This window comes from Chanos chanos, chromosome 1, assembly GCF_902362185.1.
Source record: "Chanos chanos chromosome 1, fChaCha1.1, whole genome shotgun sequence".
NCBI lineage: Eukaryota > Metazoa > Chordata > Actinopteri > Gonorynchiformes > Chanidae > Chanos > Chanos chanos.
This window is the reverse complement of record NC_044495.1, coordinates 61311351-61338251: the sequence shown is the minus strand read 5'-3', so window position 1 is coordinate 61338251 and position 26901 is coordinate 61311351. Positions and strand designations below refer to the sequence as shown.

Genomic DNA, 26901 nt, shown 5'->3' with positions numbered 1-26901 from the left:
GAAAGGCCAAGCCATCAGCTAACGACTGTGGTCACACGGATGCCCGAAAACTGCCGTCTAACAGCTGTATTCGGACATTTGTGGGAGTTTTCAGGTCCGCATGACAAAGTTCTGCGGGCATCCGAATACCTCCGGAAAACAGCAGGTTTAGCGGAAGTTTACTTTGTCCGGATATTTCCGAATACACCACTTTTCACGCAGTGTCGTTGACTGGGAGGGCTATGGTCCTGAGGAGAGGAGCTGGGTCCCTGCCAGATTCATCCTGGATCCCACTCTCATCACTGAGTTCCACCAACAGCATCCAGAGGCCCTGGCTGGGACGCCTGGTGGCGTCCATAGGGGGGGGGGTACTGTCACAGTCCAGTCCCGCTCTCCTAGATCCTAGTCCTTGTTTTCCTTGTGTCCTGGATGTCTTGTCTGCCTGTTTCTGTATGTTCCAGTCCATGTCTTACCCTGTTCCCTGCCCGGTCTCTGTTCACCTGCTGCCCATTTCATTAACAAGCTACTGCATTTAAGCCCTGTCTGTTTCCACTCCTGTTGCCAAATTATCTAGCCTTCTTTCCTGTTTCATGTGTTTGATCGCCTGTTTTTGGAAGAAAAATTTTGCCTTTTGCCTAGGATCATTGCCTGTTTCGGTAAGAAGAGTTTTTGCCTTTTTCCATTGGACCATTGCCTGTTTTGTCCTCTGCCTGTCTTTGCCCTTCTGAGACCACTGTCTTTTGGGTTTCTGGAAATCACTGTAATTATTAAAACTCCAACTAAACTTACTCTGTGCTCAGTCTGCTTTTGGGTCCTCAACTAACCAGGCCTCACCGGCCCTGACAATATTATGTTAAAGTTTACAGTTTTCTTTCGCTTATCCTGACCCTCTTTGCTTGCTAACAACATAACGGTTTTCCTTGTTTTCAATAATTATTAAAGTTATTATGTGACTGAACAGTGACCATAAAAGATACAGATACAATTTCTGGGCAAAGACAATATTCGTAGTTTGGATGAATGCCATTTTGTAGAATTTCACTTTAAGTACAATGTTTCTTGTTTGTATTTAAGCGAGTTATGCCATGGAATTTTAAATGTGAACTAGGCTACTCCTCCATTATAGTTTATTCTCCCTGATTTTTTTCATTTTTTTTCTTCCCTTCAACAGACCACACACGCACACACACACACACACACACACACACACACAAATACGTTCATCTACTCTGAATGGCCCACTTTTGGTCATTTTGTAAATAAGGAAATTTGGAGAAGATATGCCCTGGTGCCCGCCCAGAATCTTTGTTCATACTGCTCAAACTGGCCTAAACCAGCGTTATCTAGTGTGGAGGTGTCCCTCTCTGTGCAACTGCACTGTTGATCTGTCGTCAGACACAAACTTCAACCATAAAAGCAAGATTTTAACCTTCAAGGTCACCACAGGCATTTCTTGTTGCTTCACGATATCCACATTTTCAAACCAAAGAGCAGAGAACTGTGGAAATATATGACCAAGCCCTTGAAACCACCCTTCTCTGCCTTCATTCATTGTGTAGGAATATTTGCTTGAATGTTTGCTGGCACTTTCACTGCCACAGGAGACTAGGTAAGTGAAGCATGAAAATGCTTAAGAATCATCTTAGGCATTTTTTTAATGGTCTGAAATAGCAATTAGATGTTTAAGATGGAAAAAGACACCATACAAATTTTTTTGACAACTGTCTCTTTGGCCAGTACCTACACTGATATTTAGTGCGAATGCTATTACTTACAGAATGTGACAGATGATAAAAACACAAACTTTATATCATTCTCATATATACATTTCTTAAAAAAAAAAAACCCACACACAATTGAAGAGATCTGTCAGCAAGTCTTTGGCTGGTTGAGACATATTATAATTACACCCTATTATTATGTATTCTGTACAGAAAAATCCTGTAACATGTTTAGGAACATGTTTATTCTTTCATGTGGGTTTCATTTCTCTGTCAAGAAATTTATTTTCTAATTCTGAATTTAATTTCCAAATTTTATGATCACTATGACTTTAGAGGTTAGAAAGAGAAGGAATTTCACCAGCTATATCTGAAAGTCTGTTGTTTCCTGTACAAAATCTTGTCGCTATAATGTTTATTTTCCTAAATTTGTCTTTACAGAAGAGCTTAATACTACTGTGTAGTAACAGAATCCCCTCTTCAACCATATCTGATAGCCAGCTCTCTACCAATGGGTGGTGGTAACTCCAGAGAAGAGGAAGAGCGAAGGCGTGCAGATAACGAAAGAGCAGCCCGAGAATATGCTGAAGCAGAAAAGTGGCGACTAGACCAAATAAATCAAGAACTTGAAAGGCAACAACTGGATATGCAGCGGAGGCTGGAGATGGAAGAAAGAATAAAAGCACAAAGAGAAGAGGAGAAAAGAAAATATATAGAGGCCCAAAGGGAGAGAGAAAGACAGGAGAAGAAAAGAATTCATCTGGAACACCAGAATAAAGAAGAAGAATCCCGGCAAAAGGAAGAGACAGATAAACTGGGAAAAGAAATGGAGGGGGAAGTCCTAGTGGCGACTTGAATCTCCTCTCAAGATTTGTTTGAGATTTTGTATCAATCATATGTTGTTTAATCAGACAGAATGCAAGTAAATCTATTTGAACTCTTAGACACTCTACAGTAGTATCAAGATAACATAATAGAACACATTTTTTGGGACATTCTCTCCAAATTTAAATCCAAATTCAATTAACAACTAAGTTTTTCATAAAGTTTGCAGCTCAAGCCTGGAATAAATATGTAACTGAATCTGAGTCTCTTTCTGACAAAATAACTGCTGACTGAAACATTTACAATTTATGCCTTTCAAAATATTTGAATAAACAAAACTTAAAAATAAAAGGTCAAACACAGAACTCTATTCTATGCACTACACTGAGATTAATACTTAAATGATTTTGACATGACAAGGCAGGAAATCACTCATAATGTTGTGCATTCAGATTCAGATTCAGATATTTTGGCATTCACTTGAACATACACTTGAATTATTCAAGCTCATTTTAGGGTTTCAGTTTAATCCAAATCAGGTAAAGGATTTTTGCAAAAATGTTTCAATTTAGGGGACTCATATCGAAGTCAAAAGGGAAAATCCTCTGTAATTCATTTATGTTGTACCTTAAAAAAAAGGTACATTAACCCTGTGTTTGTCCAGCGGTGCTGTAACATGCCACCAGTTCTCCCCTGCTGACCACAACAACCATGACAAGAGCAAGTGTGCTTAATGCCATTAGTCTGACAGAATAATTCCAGGAAACCAGGACCAGAACAGGAGGTCAGTCCCTTTGCTCAAGGACAAGGGAGAGACTGAAGTTCAAGGCTACTGTTAGCGTTAAATTTGCCACAGTTCTCAAACCCCTCTTTTGAAATAATGCCCTTACACAGCAAATGATGGACAACACAATGCACAACATAGTATACGATTTGCTACCCAGTTAAGTGTCCCTGTTTGTCCTTTTGACTTCCGTTGTACATAGAATGTACTCCAAACAGCTACCCAGCTGAGTCGGATGTAAAACTTCCAATTCTTTGTTTCATAGAATTTATAGCGAAACTGATTCATAAAACAGGTCAGTCAAAGAGCACAGAAACTGAAATTTATGGGTGGTTGACTGAGAATGCAGACTAAACATTGACTAAACATTAACTTGCTTCATTCTACTTTTTTCCCCCAGCCATGTAAGCAAAACTTACTCCTTGAATAGCCCCATAACACAAACTGTATGCCTCTGCATATTAGGCCTAATTAGCAAATGAAGCACATGATTGGCTTGTAGCAGCCATATATTTCGATATAGCAACTTTTCCTTCATAAATTAGACAGAGTGTAAGTGTCAGTGTAAGGCTTTTACATCCAAAGCTTTGAGCCAATCAGCATAGTGGTTTAGAAGCACATGAGTATTAAATGATCATGAAGATGGCGTCCACCAAGGTCGACGTCTTTGCATCTTCTTCCTGCCACCAACGCTGTTTATTATTTATTTTAGCTTTAGAATTTATCTTAAATGTACAGATCACCTACGCAAAAGTAAGCTACAGCACTGACTCCAACCGGCAAGGCCCAACAACACCAGCCTCAAGTGAGTGGCACAGCCGAGGGACAGAGCGGCCAAGGCAGAAGTGTGGCAAGAGAGGTGGGTTACACGCTAGGCTAAAGGCTAAGGCTTCGTGACTGCCGCCACCTAGCCTGCTTCTAACTAATGTTCGCTCCCCTGAAAACAAGATGGATGAGCTGAGAACTTGGATCAGAACCCAGTGTAAGATCAGAGAATGCTGTGCTCTCACTCTCATGGAAACCTGGCACTCGGACAGCACGCCAGAATCAACAATCCAGCTACAAACATCCATCGTGGGGACCACACATCGGTGTCGGGAAAGAACAGAGGCGGTGGCGTCTGCGTCTACATGAACAACAGGTGGTGTTTAGATGTACAGACTGTTGAAAAACACTTTTTAACTGATTTAGAACTGCTGATGGTTAAGTGCAGACCCTTCTATCTGCCAAGGGAGTTTAGCGCAGTGCTCATACTGGCTGTTTACATACTGCCACGGGCGAACTCCGCAATGGCGCTGGGGCTGCTGCACGACGTGATCAGCAAACAAGAGACTGCACACTGACACCGTGATCATCGTAGCCAGCCGTCTCAATCAATGCAATCTGGGGACTGTCCTCCCCAACTACCCTAAACTCGTGAGCTTTCTAACGAGGGAGAGCTACATCCTCGACCAAGTCTACTGTGGGGGATTATGGGATGTCAAGTTGCTGGTCGTACATCCACTGGCCTAATTCTCCAGTTAGAAAGAATGTAGCTCTTCCAAGGAGATTATGTTGACAACTTACTTGTAAGCTCGGAGGAGTGTATGTGTATGTCTGTGGTTTCTAAACAAGAAATAAACATTGTTTAGTATATTATACTAATTGTACAAACAGGCATTGTCAACTGACAAAAAAGTAATAGAAACGAACAGAATTAGAATGCAGTAACAATTACACCACTAGATGGCAGCGTAAGGCATCATGTTTAATAAGGAATAATACGACGTGACTAAGCAAATATACATTGCGACAGTTTGCCCTTAGGAAATTATGTCGTCGAGTTACAGATAAAGTGCACACAACAAATCTGAATGAATATTTGCTGATAACAAGATAACCGTCATAAATATTACATCAACTGAGTGGTAAAACAGGCAGATTGTTCACGCACTTTGGGCTAACTGCTCTCGTAGTCGCACCAGTTATGCTAACATGCTGTACGACATATATAAGGAATAAACGGCAGTCTGACATATGCAAACATAAGCGTACATGTAAAACAATGATAAATGAGCAGGGTAGACAACACTTACAGTGTCACTAACGTGCAACAGAATAGAAATGATGTTTCAGCAAATGCAGAACTGTGTAACTTTGCGCATGTACAAACGTTAACAGGGGATCTTAAAGGGACAATGTCCTTTAACAACGGCAGGGAATTTTGTACATCTACAGCGACACGAGGGGAGTCTATAAGGCTGCACCCCGGCTGCACTTTGGACAGCCCGATCACATCTCTGTGTTTCTCTACCCATCATACAGACAAACTGTTAAAGTGTGGAATGAAGGAACTGATTTGATACTTCAGGACTGCTTTGAGAGTACAAACTGGGATGTATTCTGAACTGCCGCTTTGAGAGAGGACTGTACTGCTGATTTAGAGGACCATGCTTCTGGGGTAACTGGCTACATTAGCACCTGCTCGAGATCATTATTCCCACAAAACACTGCAGGAAATATCCCAATGAAAAACTTTGGATAAACTGCAAAGTCCAATCCATGCTATGTACTCGCTCCATTGCATTTGTCTCAGGCAACGCTGATGACTACAAAAGGGCCAGATATGACCTGCGTAGGTCTATCAAAGAGGCCAAGAGACAATACAGACTGAAGCTGGAGGGATACTACACTGCCGTGGACTCCCGGTGCATGAGGCAAAGCCTGCAGCATATCACAGATTACCAGCAGAGGAGCAGGGGTGTCATAACAAGCCACGCCATACTGCCAGATGAGCTGAATGAGTTCTACACTCACTTTGAGGCCCTCGACACCGACCAAATGAAAGGGGTTATGGCCACGGAGAGCACACAGAACACATCGCTCACTGTGTCAACAGGGTGGCACAGACAACATCCCCGGGCACGCACTCACGGTTTGCTCATCAGAGCTGGCTGATGTGTTTGCAGACGTGTTCAATCTGCTCTTTGCACAAGGGCGGATTTAGGCATGGGCGACATGGGCAGCCACACAGGGCAGCATCTTGCTGGGGGTGGCATGGGGTGCCCGCGCAAAATAATTCGCGATTGGTTTTCTATCGAGTCAATTAACCTTGTTGGAGTGGGTCACCTGGTTTTCTTTAGCATGTCCATATAAACTCTGGATGAGAATAAGCAGAAACACGTTCTCGCAAGTGTACGCAAGGGAGCTCATAGCAAGTCCAGTCCAAATTATTTTAGGATCAATGTTTGACTTCCGGTTATGGTGTCACGTACTACCAGCCAATCTTATGTCTAGATTGCAAGGTACGTAAGGCGATAATATGTAAGAAGCAGGGTGAAGTGTACACTGGCTGGAGACCCAGAGGTGGGCACGGCCTCTGCATTAACAGGACAAGGGACTGGAGACCCAGAGGCAGGCAGAGCCTCTTCGGTTGCCGGATCTGGCACCAGTGTGCTGAGAACAGGAAACAGGACTGGCTAAAGACAGGTGGAACTAACGATTAACTAATGGTGCTTTGACACCTACCTTGTTTGGTCCGGACTTCAGACTCTTCAGTGTAGTCCGAACCAAAACAGCAGGTGTGAAAGGTGACTCGGATCACGGTCCAAAGTTTGGTCTGACCAAAAGAGATGGTCTTGGTCCAGATCAAACTGAACCATGGTTCAGTTCGTTTGCAGTGTGAAAACACTTTTTTGGATGGTTCAGACCAATTAGACAAAGCTTAGGCAGGCTTTCGTCACCCAATACACCATAGAGGAAGAAAAAGAACCAGAAGAGAAGTAAAAATGAGCCGCAGTAGCACACGGAGAGAGGAGGAGACGAAGTATTTAACTGTAATTTGGTCCAACAAAGAAATCAAAAGTCAACTTGGAAAAACACCTACAAATGCCAAAATGTACTATATCAGCGGCGATATCATTTTGCACGATGGGAACTTTCATTTGGCAAATTCAAGCTAAACTTGAGTACTGCACTTGAAGTTGGTGCTGCTGGTAGTAATGCGATAATAATAATAGTATAGTGGCAACGACATGAATCTGTTCATTCATTTTTCTCCATTCAAGCAGAAAATGCTACCTGCCAAACTGACAACAAGCCGACGTCAGACGCATGCCTGTCCACAAACCAATCAAAGTCAAGTATAGTGAGACGCAGCCTACGTAGGTTTATCATACCAAGTTCTTTTGGTGCGCTTGCACGGTGTGAAACCAAAACTAACCGGATCATATGTATACAATGACACAAAACATGAACCTTAGTTCGGATCTTGTTCCGGACGTTCAGGTGTGAAGTGTGCTTTGTCACAAATGAATTTTTGGTCACTTAATAGTGGTTTCTCCCTTGGGCTTAAAAGCTCTCAGGGCAGTCCAATCTTTGGTTGTTTTGGCCCCAGATGAGCAGTCAAAGCACCTGTTGACATAAATTTTTGTTTAACATTAGGTTTAATAACTGGGTAACTGTATTTTTCATATAAGGTGAGGAGCTCAGACACCCAGAAGGAGCTCGGTGTTGGCTGCTAGAACTCAGAGCTGCTGTGCTTCATATTTACCAGGATTTTAAACCTTTGAACATTACTAATCACATTGCTTATCATTTCATGAAGTCACCTGTGAAATTTATTACAATCTTCACATGTGATAATAATCGCATCACATTCTATAGATATTGTGTGTTAAGTTTAAGAGTGAGTAAATGCTGAAATTGCACTGAACCGTGTGACTAAAAGGTCAATGTCTTTGTAAGAATGATATGACAGTGTTAATCTTTAATCTTGACGTGATATGACAGTGTTTATCTTTAATCGCATGATCTACATTCCCGGAGCAAAGAGCAAAGTACTGCATGTTGCAGTGCCTCCATTCGTGTTCTGTATATAAATGCATGTTTTACTGCCCCTTTCACTGCTGGAGATGAGGAGATGGGGTTAGTGAGGCAGGCTAAAGTTCAGGTTCAAGTTCAAGTTTATTGAAAGCCCAGTATCACTGTTTACAGTCTCAAAGGGCTTTACATGCCCACGGGATTACAACAACCAGAGCGGGGTGACATCCCCTGATTAAAAAAAGGTGGAACTAATGATTAACTAAGAAATAAGGACGTGCAACACAAACCCAACATAAAATGGTCAGTAGAGGGAGAGAGTGAGAACCAGGGTATGTCCGTATGTATAACTGTATATTTTTTGAATGAACTTTTCATTTTAATTTATTGTGTAAATTATTGTAGCAAATGTATTAACAAATGAATTTTTGGTCACTTAATAGTGGTTTCTCCCTAGGGCTTAAAAACTCTCAGGGCAGTCCATTCTTTGGTTGTTTTGGCCCCAGATGAGCAGTCAAAGCACCTGTTGACATAAATTTTTGGTGAACATTGGGTTTAATAATTGGGTAACTGTATTTTTCATTGATTGCTGTTATTATTTTCTTCTTTTATGAGAAAAAAAGTTGCTGTGTGTTGGTTACTGGACTCATTGCTCCCTGTTTTTGGCATTTGGTTAACCTGCGTTTGGGACAATAAAATCTACCATCTTTGGCTCACACAGCATCTGTCCTGTCTTTTATTCTGTGGCTGCCGTTTTCACACTTACCACAATAAGAAGAATTTAAATGCTCAGAAGATTTGTGGCTGATACTGGGAAACACTAGAACGCACAGCTGCTGTGTTTCATATTCACTAGGCCTCTACTGGTTTTTCAATCTTTGAACATTACTTGTCAATTCATGAAGTCTCCCTGTGAATTTTATCACAATCTTCACATTAGAAAAGATTTAACCCAGCATTGCATGGCATCACATTCTATATTAAGTGTTAAGTGTGTTAAGTTTAAGTGTGTGTTAATCTTTAATCTTGACGTGATATGACAGTGTTTATCTTTAATCGCATGATCTACATTCCCGGAACAGAGAGCAAAGTACTGCATGTTGCAGTGCATCCATTCATGTTCTGTATATAAATGCATGTTTTACTGCCCCTTTCACTGCTGGAGGAGATGAGGTAAGTGAAGCATTTACAATGATTGCCTAAGAATCACCAAGAATTTTTAAAATGGTCAGAAATCGCACTTATTAGATATTTAGAAACATTGAAGAGGGGAAGGAGACAGCACCAGTAGTTCAAGTGCTTTAAATCATATGGAAATGTTGTGACAACTGTCTCTTTGACGGACTGGTATCTAAAGGGATTGTTAGTGCTGATGTCATCACAAACCCACACCTTATATCTGACTGAAATGTTCTACTTTGTGTCAGCTATGTGTATATTTTTTCATGAGTGGGATGACTTAGCTAGACCCATTTGGAGCCTCTTTCAGCAGTAATGTTACACTTCAAACATTTTAGCGATATTTTGAAATTAGAGTGCGTACTCTTGTATATATATGCTAAAGTAGTGTGCAGCCTAGCCTACTTTCTTTCATATAATGTGCACAAAAATAATGCTTGTGCCAAGAGTGCAGCTATTAATAACCAGATGTGTATAGAGTACTTAATTATTTTAGTCAAATAAAAATACTATTGCTATGGTGAAATTGTACTTTAATTAAAGTAAAATTACTTGCAGAAAAATCTACTCAAACTGAAGTAAAAAGTAACTTATTTGAAATTTACTTTGAGTAAAATTTACTTTGTCACTTTTTTTGTAACTGTGTGGTTGGTGGAGTGCAGATAGATTGTCCTCTAGAACCTTTCCCAAGCAATGCAGACAGGGAAAAAGCATGTATATAACATGTTGTTTTTAAATTTCAGATCACCTTTATAAAATAAAGTGCATTAACAAATTAAATTAAAACATGAAATAAACATTGCATAAATAGTTTAAGTGGAATAAAAAAAATAAAAATGATATAAAATAAAGTACATTAAGAAAAAGTTAAATGAAATGAATAAACATGAAATAAATACAATTAAAAACTGAAATAAAAAATAAACATGTTATAATATAAAGTATACTAACAAATTAAAACCAAACGTGTCAATGTGTGACCACATTAATAAAGTTTTTGCAAACACTAGCAATGAAAGGCTTTGGAAAAAGGTGCAATTGAATCAAAAACAATTTAGACATTTCCCTGCTTAGCCTCAGTCAGAACACACGAGGAAATGAGGAAATGAGGAAAACATTGGCACCCCATATAACTAAAAGAGGTAGAACTGCTACAATATGTAACCATACACAAGTGTGTAATTATACATATAAGAATAGCTCATTTTAAACATTATAAAGTCCTCAGGGGAGAAACGGTTTGTAAACCCTGTTTCTATCAAACCTCATTACCTGGTTAGGGTAAGGCTTTCAATGAAAGTACACCTAGGGAAATATTCATGGTCAAAAGTTTGGATGTTTTTATTTTTGGAAAGGGTCTCTGCAATAAGAACATGAAAGATGATGAAAAATATCAAAAAGGAGAAGTTCAGATCATCTCTTTCGTTTCTTTTGATAGTTAATTTCCTCTGACCTAGTGATTACAAAGACCATAAGAAAGATGGGTTTGTATTTCCTTCTCTTTGCACCTTTTTATGTCTCTCATAGAACTCACCCTGGCTGCACTGAGTAGCAATTCAGTTCAGAATCTGACTGTGACAAAACAAACAAACAAACAAACAAACAAACAAACAAAAAACATGATAACAATAATTAACCACTATTCAGCAGTTTTAATGAACATGGTGTATTTAACATGATTTACAATTTCTTGATAATAAATCACAAGAAAGAAAAAATGGATTTGTGTCATCAAAATACAAGAAGATAAATAATAAATAATGAATAAATAAAACACAGCTTGTCAGACAGTATTATCTTAAACACTTCATTATAATGATTTTATGGAGGACTGTGCCTATCTGGTGTGACACAGGCCCTGTCTTAACATATTTTCTTTTCAACCATTTTAAATTGTCTGTCATTCCTAGCAAATTCTATTGAAAAATAAATGTAGTTTATTTAATTTCTGCTTAATTATCACAGTCTTTTTTGTGTGTGTTTTAGTGTGTTGATATAAAAAGTGTTTTTAAGGGAAGAAGAAAAACAGTTCCGTAGTGGAAGACAAATATATACAGTAGAGTACAATAGTACATGTATGACTTTTAAACCCAACCTAGTTTGCTGTGCCTTCTGTTAGTTTAAATGGTTTCTTGCAGGGAGCCTCATGCAACAGGTAGGTCAGGAACCTGATGCACAGCATTTTATTATGTTACATTATATTAATTTGCATTACATATCATTACTGATCGTTAAGGTCAATATTTCTCTTCTGTTTTAAAGAGCGGTCTGCGCAGAGCCATGTCTGACTCCGAGACTATTGAACTTGCTGGGCTTGGTCGACCATTCCAGTTAGGAATGCTGTATGACTGTCGTAGAGATGTTCTCATTCCAGGTACAGAACAACTCACCTTCTTCACTAAGGTGTACAGTGAAATTTGTAGAAGGGAATGCATTGCACGACTTTTCAGCACAGAATTTACAGAAGTAAGTTAATAGATAGATAGATAGATAGATAGATAGATAGATAGATAGATAGTTGACATTATTAATCCCTGGAGGTACATTAAAATACAAATGACAAACAGGAACATGAACACAGCAACTATGATGAACAGACAATAAGATTAGTAAAATAAGTTACCAATTTGCAAACATACATTTTAGAAACACAAAACATGAAAAAGCAATGTTCTCCTGTAACGAAAACCAGAGAAACTGGATGCATCTGCAGACTAATTAGATTTAATAAAAAATTATTCCACAATACAGGTCTGAACCAGGCAAAGCTCATTACATAGTTTTACTACATTTCTGAGTTCGGTGAGAAAAGCACACATTGCCCTTCTCATAACTTCTAATTACACATTAAAATGAACATTATTTTTACACAGTCAGTTAAGATACGATGAAGTTCATGAAAAGTGATGGTCACAAGCAATTGTACTGAAACAGTTCTTGTCACATCCTATCTTTAAATACAGGAATCACACTGTGGGACTCTGAGATGCTGCAGAAGAACATTGACATTTGTCCACAGCCAAACACTGACTTCAAAATCATTGCATCAGATTCATGTGAGGATAAGGCAGATGCCCTGAATGTGACAGCATCTCTTGAAGCTAGCTTTCTCTGTGGGTTAGTCAGTGTAAAAGGGTCAGCTGAGTTTCTGAGCAACAAGAAGACATCAAAGCATCAGTCTCGAGTAACCCTGCAATACCATGCCACTACCCGCTTTGAGCAACTAACCATGGACCATTTAGGAACAGGCAACCTTAAACACTGCAATGTATTACAGGAGGGCTCTGCAACACACGTAGTGACTGCCCTGCTGTATGGTGCTCAGGCCTTTTTTGTCTTTGATAGGGAAATTTCAAAAAATGAAAACCATCAAGAAATACAAGGTAACCTACAGGCTGCCATCAAAAAAATCCCACTCATCTCAGTTGAAGGACAAGCATCCTTGAAAATGAGTGAGGCTGAGCAGAAACAAACTGAAATGTTTAGCTGTACTTTTCATGGAGATTTTGCCTTAGAAAGCAACCCTGTTTCTTTTCAAGATGCAATCAGCATCTATGGACAGCTTCCACGCTTACTGGGGGAGAAAGGAGAGAATGCAGTTCCCATAACTGTGTGGCTGTATCCCCTGAAGAAACTGGACTCCTTAGCTGCTCAGCTGGTCAGGGAGATAAGCATCTCCCTGGTTTGTCAATGTCGCCGTATCTTTGATGAACTGGATGATGTAGACATGCAGTGTCAAGATTTGATGAAAGCTGATATGGCCATTATGTTCCCTGATATTAAGGCCAAGGTAAGAAAATTCAAAGAACTGTGCTCAGAGTACAAAATGGTGTTCCAAAGGCAGCTGTGCCAGCTTCTTCCTGCCATACGTGGTGGAGGAAAAGAGGAAGCAGAGCTGATCATTGCTCTAAGAAGTAAGAAACAGTCTCCTTTCCGGAATGACATGATGATTTCATATCTTCAGGACAGAGAACGAGAAATAAATGTCCTTAGATCCTACCTAGACCTCATGAAAGACATACCTGTGGTTTCTAGCAGCAGTGAACTGGACAGAGTGGTGCTCAGTCCAGCCAGTGAATTTGTAGTGTCCTTTGTGTTCTCATCTATAACAGAGGATGACAAATATCTTGCAAAGCTGGAGAACTACCTGAGGGAGGAATTCAAAAGCAAGGATTCCAACCCGCCTACTGAGTTCAGTGTTGCAGACAGAGAACAGCAGTGGTTTCACTCTGGAGAGGTGACCACACAAGCAAGGCAAGACGTTCGCCTTTTCCTAGACTTCAAGGAATCCAACAGAGAGCGGGAAAACATTCAGTTCTGTATTGCATCAGTTCCTAACAAACTCATTACCGGTGCATCAATCCATGTGTATGAGAATGGGACACTACTGAGCTCTCAATTTCAGCTTCCCTCCAAACCAGAAATTCCAACAGTTTTAAGTGTACAGCACGAAAGTGTCCTTTTAAAACTGCATCCACCAGCCTTTGGAATAAGCAACATTAATTCATATCTTGTTTTATATCAAGGAAAAGGAGAGTCTGAGTGGACTAATTTTGTTACTAAAGGAAGTTCTACTGAAGTTAAAGTTAGCTCACTGAAACCAAACAAAGAATATCGATTTTGCTGCAAGGCTGTTTGCAGACCCGGGGTGAGTCCTGTGAGCCAAGAGACTGATTTCTTTAAGACCCGTCCATGTGGCCCTCCTGGTGCTCCCATGAAGAAAAGTGTGACATCTGAGAGCATTGCTGTGACCTGGGACATTCCAACTTCTGCTGGAGATGATGCTGAAGTCATCGGGTATGTTTTAGAATTCAGGGAGTGCGCAAAAGGTGAGGGGAAAAGTGAACCATGGGAGTCTGTGCAGGCCACGTATAGGGAGTGCACTCTGCTGGGATTAAAGACAGACACTACCTATTCCATCAGGGTCTCAGCCAACTGTGGCAAGGCAGGGAAGAGTCTACCCAGTGCTGAAACAATACTATCCACCTCCAGATCATCTGAATCTCGGCCTGAAGGGAAAGAGCAAAAGCAGGCAAGGAGTGAACAGTTTCTAGAGCAGACTTATCAGCTGGAGAAAGGCAACCCCTCCATTCATGTTCTTGAACTGCGAGAGAAATTTGCAGAGAATGTGAGATTTAAGCAGTTCGTATTTGGAAAAAAAGTTGAAAAGATTAACAATAAAGTGATATTGATAATGGGATCAACAGGGGCAGGAAAAACAACCCTTATTAATATGATGATCAATTACATACTGGGGATAAAGTGGGAGGATAACTATCGCTTCAAACTGATTCATGAAATAACAAACCTATCACAGGCAAACAGCCAAACCACTGTGGTCACATCATATGAGCTCTACAACCAGCCTGGTTTTCAAATCCCTTACTCCCTGACCATTATAGACACCCCAGGCTTTGGAGATACACGAGGACTGTCATACGACAAACAGATCATAGAGCAACTGAAGAGCTTAATCTGCGACCCTTTAGGAATAGACCACATTGATGCTGTCTGCTTTGTTGTTCAGGCTGCTCTTGTTCGGCTCAGTGCAAACCAGAAATACATCTTTGACTCCATACTCTCCATTTTTGGCAAAGACATTGCGGAGAACATACTGATACTTGTGACTTTTGCAGATGGAAAAAACATCCCAGCGTTAGAAGCCATTCAGGCAGCAGAGCTGCCCTGTAAGACAAATAAAAAGGGTGTGCCTATGCATTTTAAGTTCAACAACTCAGTCCTGTATGCATCAAACAGAAATGCACATAGCAATAATGGGGAATCGGACGACGACAGTGATGATGATGATGATGATGATGATGAGGAAAAATTAAAGAAGATTGTCTGGACAACAACTGTCAAGCAAATGAAGTCATTTTTTAAGGCTCTTGGAGACGTTAATACTAAAGATCTCTCTATGACTAAAAGAGTCTTGGAGGAAAGAGATCGTTTAGAGAATGCCATGTCCAGGTTAACCCCTCAGATCACAGCTGGTCTCTCAAAACTGAACGAGATCAAAACCTTCAAAAAGTGTCTGGAACAGGAGGGTGAAATCATGGAGCAGAACCAACATTTTGAAACTGAAGTAGAGGTGCTTGTTGCCAAAAGAAGCACGGTCAATTTCACTGCCACAAATTGCAACAAGTGCTTTTTTACATGTCACTCTGGATGTTTTCTCCCAGAGGAAGATAATATCCGCAATTGTGCAGTTATGGATGATGATGGATTCTGCATTGTCTGTCCAAGTAAATGTAGTTACATGGAACATGCAATGGAGAAAGCTATATATAATTATGAAACGAAGATTGAAAAAAAAACCATAGAAGAACTGAAGGACAATTTTATGAAGGCCCAGGGAAAATTTATGAATACCAAACAAATGCTACAGCAACTTGAGGATGACTTCCATTTGATAGAAGACAGGCTGAAGTATCTCATAACACTTTCATCTAACTGCCTCAAAAGGCTCAATGACATTGCCCTGAAGCCAACCTCACTCTCCACAGCTGAATACATTGAAATACTTATCAAGACAGAAGAGAGTGAGCAAAAACCTGGCTTTGAAGATCGCATTATTGGACTCAAGAAAATGAAATATGAGTCTGAAATCTTGGAAAAGATTGCAAGAGGGGAGAACGTGCTGCCACATGAACGTCGCATGATAAAGGAGAAACAGATGAGAATGAAAAAGATATATGAAAAAGTCAAAGCAATGCAGAAAGTGGTCATGGCTTTGCAAGGCAGCAAAGAGAAAAACCTAAGTAAAGATTAGGGTGAAGAATTTGGATGCTAAATTCATGGAAAGAATGGAAAGTGTGTAATGTTGGACAGAAAAATGCACTGTTGTAATCTGAAACTGAGATGAATTTGCATGTGTTTCTGAGATCAACTCAACAATTTCAAATGATCAAATACTGTTTTCTTTCTAGAGTCATAATAATGTTTTCAGAAGGTTTAATGTGTTTTCAGTCAAGTCAGCCTTGGTCTCCACGGCAAAGTAGGTTTAGATAACTCAGTCAAACAGATATAATTGAACTAAATGAATAAAAACGAAACAAAACAAAACAAAACAAAACAAAAAACAAAGTTTAGAAAAGTCTCAGAAAGTTTTAGAAAAGACTGGGGGCCTCAGTATCAATGGGCCTTCACCTTATTAATCATAAAATTGACAGATTGAAGAAGATTTCAGTTTAAATTCAAAAGAATGCACATAAGCTTGGCAAGAGAAAAGATACACATCAGGAGTTTCATAAAGACCATAATCTTTTCAGACAGAAAACACAACATCTTGTAATGGTATATTGTAATGCTGAGCAGAAGCATCCTTTTCAAAATCTGAAAGTTGTGTATGTTTGTTAATGACGTCTGAATAATATCATTCCAATCATACATGTCATGTGTATATACATCCATAAAACATGTTAACCTCATTAATTTCTCTATTACATGTATACTGTTATCAGCAAGAACATTTTGTTCGTTTCTTTGTTTGTTTGTTTTTTGCTTAATGGTTCAGTACATTGGGTGCATAATAGATGGTTAATGATGTTTATGGTGTGCTCTGTGAAATTATTTCAAATGTCTCCCCAAATATTGTACCATCAAAATTTAACATCTACATTTCAATTTGAAATACTATGGAAAGTTAAGAAACATTAATAAATGTGTTTGAAAATTAATCAGTTTTACATGTGTGATTTGTTCCTTTAATGGATCAATTATGACATATCAGACAGTGTTACATTGTTGTGCATATTTATTGCTGTTCTTTGATGTTATGTCAACTTAACAATTAACCATGTAGTTAGCAGCACTGGAACTGAGGTTGTGATATGTGCTATCAGCTCATAAGAGTGGACACTTCCTGAGTAATTATCAAAAAGACATGAGACAATCAGTCAGCCGTAATAATAATCAATAATCATCAATAACTGTCAAGTGTTCAATAACAAACTTTCAATAACATATATTATATTATATTACATTATTTTATATTATATTATATTATATTATAATACAGTTGGCCCTCAGTATCTGTTGGAGATCTGTATATAACCTGCACACATCCTCCCACGTAGCTAAATCACCTCTAGATTACTTGTAATAATACCTAATGCAATGTTAATGCTATGTGAATAGCTGTTATACTGTATTGTTTAGGGAATAATGACAAGAGAAAATATAAAGGAAGAGCAGCGATGAGGGGGCCAAGCAGTCCAGCGTGGCAACTTGATCTGATCATGTTAAAAACATAGCTGTGATCACTGATAGCAAGATTTATGTCACATGACACAAGAAGCACATTTGTTAAGAGAAACACATCAACACCTACGAGGCAACAAGTTGTTTTTGCTTACTGTAGCACCCTCAGCAGTAAAATGACACCAAAGTTTTTGCACATTCGCAGGAAGGAGTCCTGAGTCGCTATTCCAAGTTTGATATCAACACATCAGAGCATTGCTGAGATATGCCCTCACTTCCTGTTTGGCAGCTCTGCTGCAGAATTTATTTGGTGGTGACGGACAAACGGTTTCTAAAATCAAAAATCCTTATGATAACATATGTGTGGCTTGGTCTGAAGATCATCTGTGCCAAGGTTGGGGAAGATTGGACAAACTTTGGCCCGCGAAAAATTCCTAAATATTTCGATAAAATCCAATGTGGCACTGACAATTATTAGATTGACATGACATGTCTCGGCCTTAGAACCGCCTACAGTATCACCACACAAGTGAATCAGTTATTTAAGGCAAACACATCAACAGTTACTAGCCAAAACACATTTTGCTTATTACAGCACCCCCAAGTGGTCAAATGATGCAGAATTTTTTTGTGCCTCCTCAGAGTGCCATCCAATACGATTACAGAACAGGAAAGGGCAACATGTCCAGACCTCAGGATCAAAAATGGCATGACTTCAAAGGACAACCATGATTTTAGACCAAGAATATGAAGAATCATGAGCAAAAACATGTTTGCTTTTTTTAGTATGGTGCCCCCAAGTGGTTAAATGGGGCAATTTTTTCTCTTTGGACAGAGTCTTGAGTCAGCGCACCAAGTTTGGCATTGATACATGAGAGCGTTGCCGAAATATGAGCTCACATCCGTTTTGGCAACTTTGCCATGATTTCAATTGGCTGTGACGGACAAATGCTTACAAAAATCAAAAATCCTTTGGGTAACATTTGTGAGGCTTGGTCTGAACATCATCCGTGCCAAATTTGGTGAGGATTGGACAACGTTTGTCCAAGGAGTAGTGAAAAATCACTTTTTAATAAAATTCAATATGGCAAAAAATCAGATATGGCAGATAATGACAAAAAATCGGACATACGGTTCAAAAGTTACGTGCATAAATCTACTTCAACTTTGACCCATCGGTGGCGCCAGAGCGCTCAAGCTGCAGACATGAAACTTGGTGAGGAGAATCAGGGGACTGTACCCAACCAGTTTGCCTAATTTCACAACTTTTTACCATACGGTTCTAGAGGCTGCCATAGACACCCTAGTCAGAAGAACAAAAATGAAAAGAGACAGAAAAAGAAAAAGACAGTGGAGAAAAGGTAGAAACACAATGGGGGCCTACGCAGCTTATGTTGCTTGGCCCCCAACTACAGCTGCAAGCAGCAATGAGGGCGCCAAGCAGCCCAGTAGGGCAGAGTCACCATGGCAACTGGATCTGATCATGTTAAAAGCCTGGCTGTATGCACTGACAGCAAGTTTTATGTCAACTGACCAAAGATTTGGTGTAACTGAGGTATGAGCTCACGTTCTGTTTGGGTTGTTTGCCTTTGATTTGGCTGTAAAGGATGAATGTGATCAAAAATCAAAATCCATCTAATAATTTTCACTTGGTGCAAAGATTGTCTGTGGCCTGTGAAAATTTTCTTTTTTTAAAAAAAAAAAAAAAAATTAGCATTAGAAAAGCATCTATACCCATAACCTTGTATTGGGAGACTTGTTTATCTTTTCCAGATTTTCAATTTGTGAGTGCTCTAGTGAAGGTAAGCAAAAAAGTTATTAATGAATGTGGTGTGGCTTACCCGTGTGTATGAAAGAAAGCAGGCAAGACTGAAAGTTGTAAAGGCAAAAGTAAATATGTTTGGTGACGTCTGAAATATGTGAAATAACTTTTGGAAAACATGCAATGGATTGGATACAGTGGAGTATTCATAACAGCAAGAACATATAGGTCATGTATTCTGTGTTGTATTTATCCCAGCTCCATGCTCTGAATTACCTACTTTACACTGATGGTGTTAGTGTGTTTCCTGTTTTACCCATTGTAATGTAGCGTGTCCGGCTGATGGAAGGAACATTCGCACAGGTAAGTTTTGAAAGAAAGGTGATGATATCTTTTTATTCTGGCGATTGAATCTGCCGGCAGGTGAACAGCAAAAGGAAAAACAAAACCAAAATAAAAAAACAAACAACACAGGATTGGTCACAAAATAAAAGAATCTCAGAATGACAAAGAACTCATCTTGGCATTCATTTTACTCATACACCGCACACTCTCGCGCCAGGGCAGCCTCCCCACATGGTCTCTTCGTCACCGTTATGTAGACTTAGACCGAACCATTCTCTACAATGCGTTTCAAAATTTCTTGCACAAAACTGCAACACAGAGCATCGTCAGAAACATCATTCACTATACGTTGATTACAGAATTCATTTGTCATTTACACACATGATCGTATTTGCCGCCATTCAAAACAGTGCAAAATATTATTCTGAAACATGGACGCGTCCAAACAAAGCGCGCACACAAACTATTTAAAAAGCCACGTCAACTATTGCCCCACCGTTTGTCACGATGAAACACATCTTTTTGCAGTTCGGTAAGATTCACCGCTTTGTTCAACAAACTCATATTTTAATCAGTTCAATCCAATATTGGTTTGTTGGTAAAGTAAGGTTTCTTTTAATGTCCAGTGCGCATTATACCGATTTAAGTGACGGGCGCGCAACTGCACCGTCACACCCGTTATATCGTCTCATGTTACATGTCTTAAAATTAAAATTGTTTGAACATGTGATCAGTGTCTTGGAGATTATCTGAGCAGGAATACTTTGCTTGTTTGTGCAGAACTGTCATGATTATATGATATTTTGATATTTTGAAATATTATGTTAATGTAGAAGACATTTGAAATATTGGTTTTTAATGATCAGGAGTCTTACTGCAGATTTTTCCCCCCTGTATGTGTACAAATATTATACATGTTTAGAAACTGAATATACATGGTGTAAATAGAATAAAGTAATAAAATATTGTATACCTAATGAAAGCAATTCATTTTTGTTTGAGGATCTTTATGAACTAAATATGTTCATGAGTATCTTCAAAATATGTCTGTATATTAGCAGTGTTGAACATGAAATGAGTAAGTGTAGGAAATAGTTGTGCAGTACTGTTATGTTAAGAGTCGATTGTCTCTGATGTGTGCTCTGTGCGTGTGCTCTGTGATGTGATGTGATGTGTGCTCTGTGATGTGTGCTCTGTGATGTGATGTGATGTGTGCTCTGTGATGTGATGTGATGTGTGCTCTGTGATGTGATGTGATGTGTGCTCTGTGTGTGGTGTAGGTGCTGAGGCCCAGCAGAAAATCCCAGGCAGCCAAAAGAAGAATGGCTGACCTGGGATCTGCTACAGAGGACCAGAGGTCCGCTACCAAAGTTAGACTTCCTTGTGGAAAAAAAAAAAAAAAGCAACACCAGACTCATCAGTATTTGGGCTGCCGGCCTATCAAAAGGCCAAACAAACTGCTTGTTGTAACCATTTCCATACAGATGTGTCACAAGCCTCTTCCGTAATGGTGTCCTGGTCAAATCTGACCAATTTACAAGTTTTCTCTCTGAAAAATGTAGTTCATTTAATCTGATTGGCATGAGGTTCCATGATTTTGTCCACAGAGGTCATCTGAGCACGCAAAACCAGTTTTGATGAATTTCATTGAATTTTGGATGTTTTATTTAACTATTGGACACCCGTGGTGCTCCCGTTCCAGAATGACTGGTCATTAGAAATGAATGGGTCAGACTAAAATAAATATATAAAACTGATTTCAGGCAGATGCCCACGCATCAGAGGGGCACAACTCCTATCCCATACCCTCACTTGCATGTGTGTTTCAGCACACACACACACCTCACTCCACATGTAATCCCAGATTTTTCCCAGAAATGAAAATATCCAAATCATGTGTCATTAATAACCCATTGAAATAATGAGTCATTATTTTTTTAAATTTCTAAAGTAGGTGGAAAACAACAAAAATTTGTTCACCCTCATTATGGGGGTAAGATATGATCTACATTACACAGCCTTTCAGAAACTGTGAAAATATTGAGGCCTGAATTGCCTTTGTGGCAACCAGGGCCTATTATATACCAAACCACAAACAGTTTGCCTACAGAAATTACCTGCTCACAACATTTAAATTGTGTGGCTGGGAAACAAAAACTTATGCACCCTCAGTATGTGGGTAATTTGAAATCTACATTATATTACCTTTTTCAAAATGTATAGATATTGAGGCCTGAATTCCTTTTGTTGTAACCAGGGCCTATAATGTTCACCTACAGTAACTGGCTACTCAGAAACTTTAAACTGTGTGGCTGAGAAAACAAAAATGTGTGCCCCTTCAATACGGGGGGAAATTGTAATCACCTACTCACAAATTTTAAATTGAATTTGAATTGAATTTGAGCAAGAAAGTGACAACATTTGAGAAAATTCAGGAAGTAAAAAAAATAAGCACTCTTGAGACAAAATATACTCTATAGCTACAGAGCAGACTAGGCACATCTAATCGCTTTAAATTTAAAGATAAGGTAGATCATTTCGTGAATGAATTTTACGAAACAACTGTAAAGTTTTTGTTTTCTATGCATTTTGACAGTAACATAATGAAAAGCAGAAAAGATCTGGAAGGTAAAATTCCCTAAAGCAAAAGTGCGCCTCAAAGCAACATCTAAACATCAAAAACATCTGCAATAGGAGGGTTGCACAGTTCCTATGTCAGTAATTGTGTCACAGCCTGCACCTTAAGTTGGACTTTTAGTTTGATACGTCTTTGTGCTCCTGTTCCTTGTGTGTTTCCACCCCTCACCTGATCCTGTTTGTATTAATTAACCTCGTTCCCCCCTTGTTAATTTTATCCAATCATGTTAGCCCTGTTTAGTTTTCCCTCTGTATTTAAGCCCTTGTGTTTCTCTTGTCCTTGGTCTATCGTTGTTTGTGTTTTGTGCACACTGTTATGCTGCACCTTTTTGTTATCGGTTTGCACTTGTATTTTAATCTTCATTTTGTCAGTAAAGTCCTCTGTTTTGTCACTTCCATCATTGTGTTTTGCACTTGGGCCCTGCACCACACCACCAGCGTGACATTAACATAAACGGCTGGCAGGTAATGATGTTTGGAAAATAAATAATTAAATAAAAGCGTCCAGTAACACTGACATTAACTTCAGAAGGCAGCAGTGTCAGAGAGAAACTGCCTTTTGGAATACAAGATTTTTTTAACTAAGATTTTAAAGGAACTATGCCTCCTGTTTATCATAAACCTAACTGAGCATTAACAGAGGTTAACCTTCTCTGTTTAAATCCCCCATGAACAATCCACACACACAGTTTATTTTTTCATTTCTTATCAATAAGCTTTTCAATCTTCAGCAGAGATATGCTTTCTTTTCTTTTGCAGTTTGGCAGAAACTGTTGGATTTGGTGATGGTCACTTGACTTGTAGCTTCTGCTTTCTAAGCATATTCATCTGCTGATTTCTCAAGGGCACAAATATCAGCCTCCCTCCTAGCCCTCTTCTTTTTCAAATCATGCAGCTCATCTGTGAGGACGTTTCTCTTCAAGTCAACAGCTTGCTGTTCTCTCTTTCTCTTTGTCCAGGTAGCCATGGTACTTCTGCCTGGCTCCTGCAGCTGAAAGGAGCAGCTCTTTTGTGATCTCTTGTGAGGTTTAGACAGACCAAGACCCAATCGCAGACTCCACTGGGTAAAATAAGATTTATTCAAAAAGGCAAAAATCAGGAGCCAATCTCAGAAACAGTGTCCAGTCCAAGGTCTAAACCAGGAATCCAGAGAGCAAACAAATCCGAATCGTTATTCAAAAGATTGGTCAAAAACAGAGTATAAACAAGGTCAAAACCAGAGATCCAAAAGGCAACCAAATCCAAAACGTAACACGATCAAACTCACAAGTCACAGAGGGCAACTTTCACAAACAGGAAACGGTCACAATCTGACAAAGAACAGACACCAGCATAGGACTTAAATACACAGAACAAGTGTCTTCAAGGACAGGTGATTGGTGGAAGACAATAAGGTGATAATAGGGATCAGGTGAGGGGCGGGGACAGGAGAACACGGGAACAAACAGAAGCACATGGCAAAACGAGACACAAACAAAGGCACATGGCAACACAATTCCCAGAATGGCCAGCAGGGCAGCCAAAAAACAAAGTCCTGACAGGAGTACTGACATCTCTACTTTGGTTATGCCCCAAACAGACTTGACATGGTCAACAATGAGACTCTGAGCCACCAGAGACCTCTCCTTCTGATTCCTCACAGTCAATTCTTTGTTAATGGAAAATCCTCTCTCTGTACTAGCCTGTCCATGAGACAACAGGTAGAACCTCCACCACATCCCACACTCTGGAAAATGACAGTTTTGTTCCAATTGTATCATACAGCAGGGTGTCCACACGATCTGTTTTGGGGTCAAATTCCCTGAATTTAGCCCGAAGAGCAACCGAATCACAAAACTCCCTAAACTCTCTGAGGATATCATCACACATTGCCTCATCTATTTGTTTAGCGTCAACAAGTATGTGCTACCTTCTTCTTATTAGATTTACGCACAGCTCCTGTGATTCCGACATGTGTCTTGGGCCAAGGCACCGTATGCTTCTCACTAATGTGTGATATTCTGGAGCCTTTTTCAGCAACTTCTCAAGGAGTGTGATCAACAGTATCTTACAGTCCATCTTGATCTCTAGTCTCTGCCCCTCTGAAATGTTTTTGGAAGACAAGAGATGGTTCAGGGTGGTCTCTGCTGCAAACCCAATATCAATCTGAGAACTGACCTTGTGCAGACTGCTGTCCTGAAAAGGGATATGGAGCTTCAGTGTGGGTGTGGCCTCTTGCAGGTGCTTTTCCTTCAGAAATTGTCCCATGAGCCCTGCAAACAATTATGAAGGGATTTTATGTTTCAAGTCTGATCATTCTTAATTTGCAAATTTACAAACCATAGGTCAAGTGTATCTTTCTTTTATTTGAATTAAACACACCAAATGAGTGAATATTACACATTCATAGCTTAGGTAATACAAACTACAGTGTTCTATGCTGATTCCCTTATGTGCATTAGATAACCATTTATTTCATTTCAGTCGTTTAAAAGTAAATACATAATATCTTATGTGAGATACTACAGAGGTTGTGTTTATCCTACACTATAATGAGTGCCATGTATTCCTTGTGGAGGGGGGAAATTAGAAACCTTAAGTGACTTCCACATTGTTAAGGTGGGATCATTTCCCCCCAGTGTTTATTGTCGTTTTGTATCTAAGACAACAAAAAATGTTCCCAACTGCACTTCCTGAAATTATGTACAAATGAAAACTGAAACTAAATATGTGATGGACAACAATGCTGTTCAATTGCCCGTGACTGTTTATGAAGCCTGTTATGCCAGCTTTATGATTATTTATTAACCTATTACACTCATGCAACATTTTGCTCTGAATTAGGAGTTGTAAAATGTAAAACAAGTGAAAAATAGCCACACTTCAGATACCTGTGTGTTTCCAATAGATGCAATGTATGAAATAAAACATTAGCAGTAACGTCATCAATATGTGTATCTTTTCCTTTAATCAGCTTGTGCATGTCCTCAGAGAGGAAGGGCAGCATGGGTTTGTCAGCTTGATACATGGTGAGGAAGGGGCTGATTTCTCTTGCAATGCTGTTAAACATCCTCCATTTCACTATGTAGAGAGAATGGGCACAGCAGGTCTTCACCTCCTCAAATGACTTCACTTTTAGAGTGGGTAGTTCGCCTCCCCCTACCATCTCGATGTAGTGTTTGACATGCAGCCAGAGCTGCAATCTTCCTTCTGACACGCTGACATTCTCAATCCACTGGTGCTTGCAAAACTTAAGCATGGGCATGCTACATCCAGTTGGTGTCATGAAATCCTTGTGACGGGCAGGGCAATCATGGAACAGCCAGTACAGTCTAGAGAGTCCATGTTCAACTTCTCATCTGGTGGATTTACATGCATCTCTGAATGCGTTGTGCAGTATGTGCAACCCGCACGAATCGATGTTGATCAGCAACTTCTCCAAGTCATTCTGCACTTGCTTCTGGGGTATTTCGAACACTTTCCAATTCACATTTGCACCATCCATTGAAATTTGGACAAAATTCGTGATTCCGATCTCTGAAAGCAAGTCCATGGGTCCTGGTCTTTCTCAAGTCATCCCTTGTCATATTTGTCCAAGTGAAGCCAGATATTATTAAATCTACACTTCCCTGGCATTGTGCAAATTTACATCAAAGTATGCTGCAACTCAGGTCAGAGTCTAACCTTACCCTGCTCAAAGAACAACGTAAAGTCAAGTGAAGCGACTGATCTGCTCGAATATTAAGGTATTGCTTAACCAATAGAGATTTTTCTCAGGCGATCTTACCTGAGCCACACATACACAATTATACAGATATGTGTGAAGCAAATTTCCATGCCTTTTCCAAAACTTTCTGGGTTTATTTATTTTTTCAAAACTTCTCCAGGCTTGGGAAGTGCTATTTTCAAATTTCATGACCTTTCCAGGTATTTCATGACTGTATGAACCCTGTATTTTGTAAAACAGCTTTTGGAGACTGCAGTGTTGGAGAAATGGAAGAAGGCCTCTAAAATGGGAGAAGGCCTTTGTAAGTTGAAAGCCAACGGAAGAGGGCCTCGACATACCAAAAAGAGAAAATGCAAGGACAGCAAAACATGAAGGCAACATAAAAAGGGTAAAATCTAGGATAGTGATAAGGAAGCATAAGCGATGGTCGGGATGCAGCTGCGTCAGCATCCGTTTTGCATGGACTAGCCCAACGCTTGATAGTTAACACCTGCATTAAGCCCAACGCTTGATCATTAACACCTTGTTACGGCCGGGCACACCAACCGCAACATAAAGGGGGACACAGACAATTCGGCTCAAAGTCTAGGGTATTTATTAAACTGAGAAGCACGAACACCATAACATAAATCAACGCAGCCGCTCCAAAGTTAAACTGCCCGCCCTCTTCATGCCAGGCTTGGGGTGTATTTATAGGCAGGGGAAAACCATGCTCAGGTGAGCCAGACAGGAAGCTTACAGGTGACCCCTACCTGCCTGGAAGAATAGAAAAACAGAGAAATAAAGAAGGCCAGCAGGGGAAAACACAATCAGTGTCACTGCGCCAACTCAAGGGGCAGAGGAACATAACACCCTCACCCCAAAATGGTGACTCCAGTCTCCATAAGAAGCAATATACATTTTTAATTAATTAAATAAAGAGCAATTAGTTAATGCCCAAAAGGCTTGCTCTAACTAGAAC

General features: G+C 39.7%; 1 protein-coding gene across 1 annotated transcript; it reads left to right on the top strand.

Annotated features, from left to right (window-relative positions):
- The first annotated feature begins 10398 nt into the window (after window positions 1-10398).
- Window positions 10399-16967, top strand: LOC115821306 (uncharacterized). The gene is made up of 2 exons (XM_030785099.1): window positions 10399-11662; window positions 12252-16967. The coding sequence occupies exons 1-2, from the start codon at window positions 11569-11571 to the stop codon at window positions 16058-16060; spliced, it is 3903 nt and encodes a 1300-aa protein (XP_030640959.1). The 5' UTR covers window positions 10399-11568; the 3' UTR covers window positions 16061-16967.
- Window positions 16968-26901: the final 9934 nt, after the last annotated feature.

Coding starts and splice junctions, on each gene's coding strand:
- LOC115821306 (XM_030785099.1), top strand. CDS start 11,569: ATGTCTGACTCCGAGACTATTGAACTTGCTGGGCTTGGTCGACCATTC. Junction 11,663..12,251: donor TAGAGATGTTCTCATTCCAG/GTACAGAACAAC, acceptor CTTTAAATACAG/GAATCACACTGTGGGACTCT.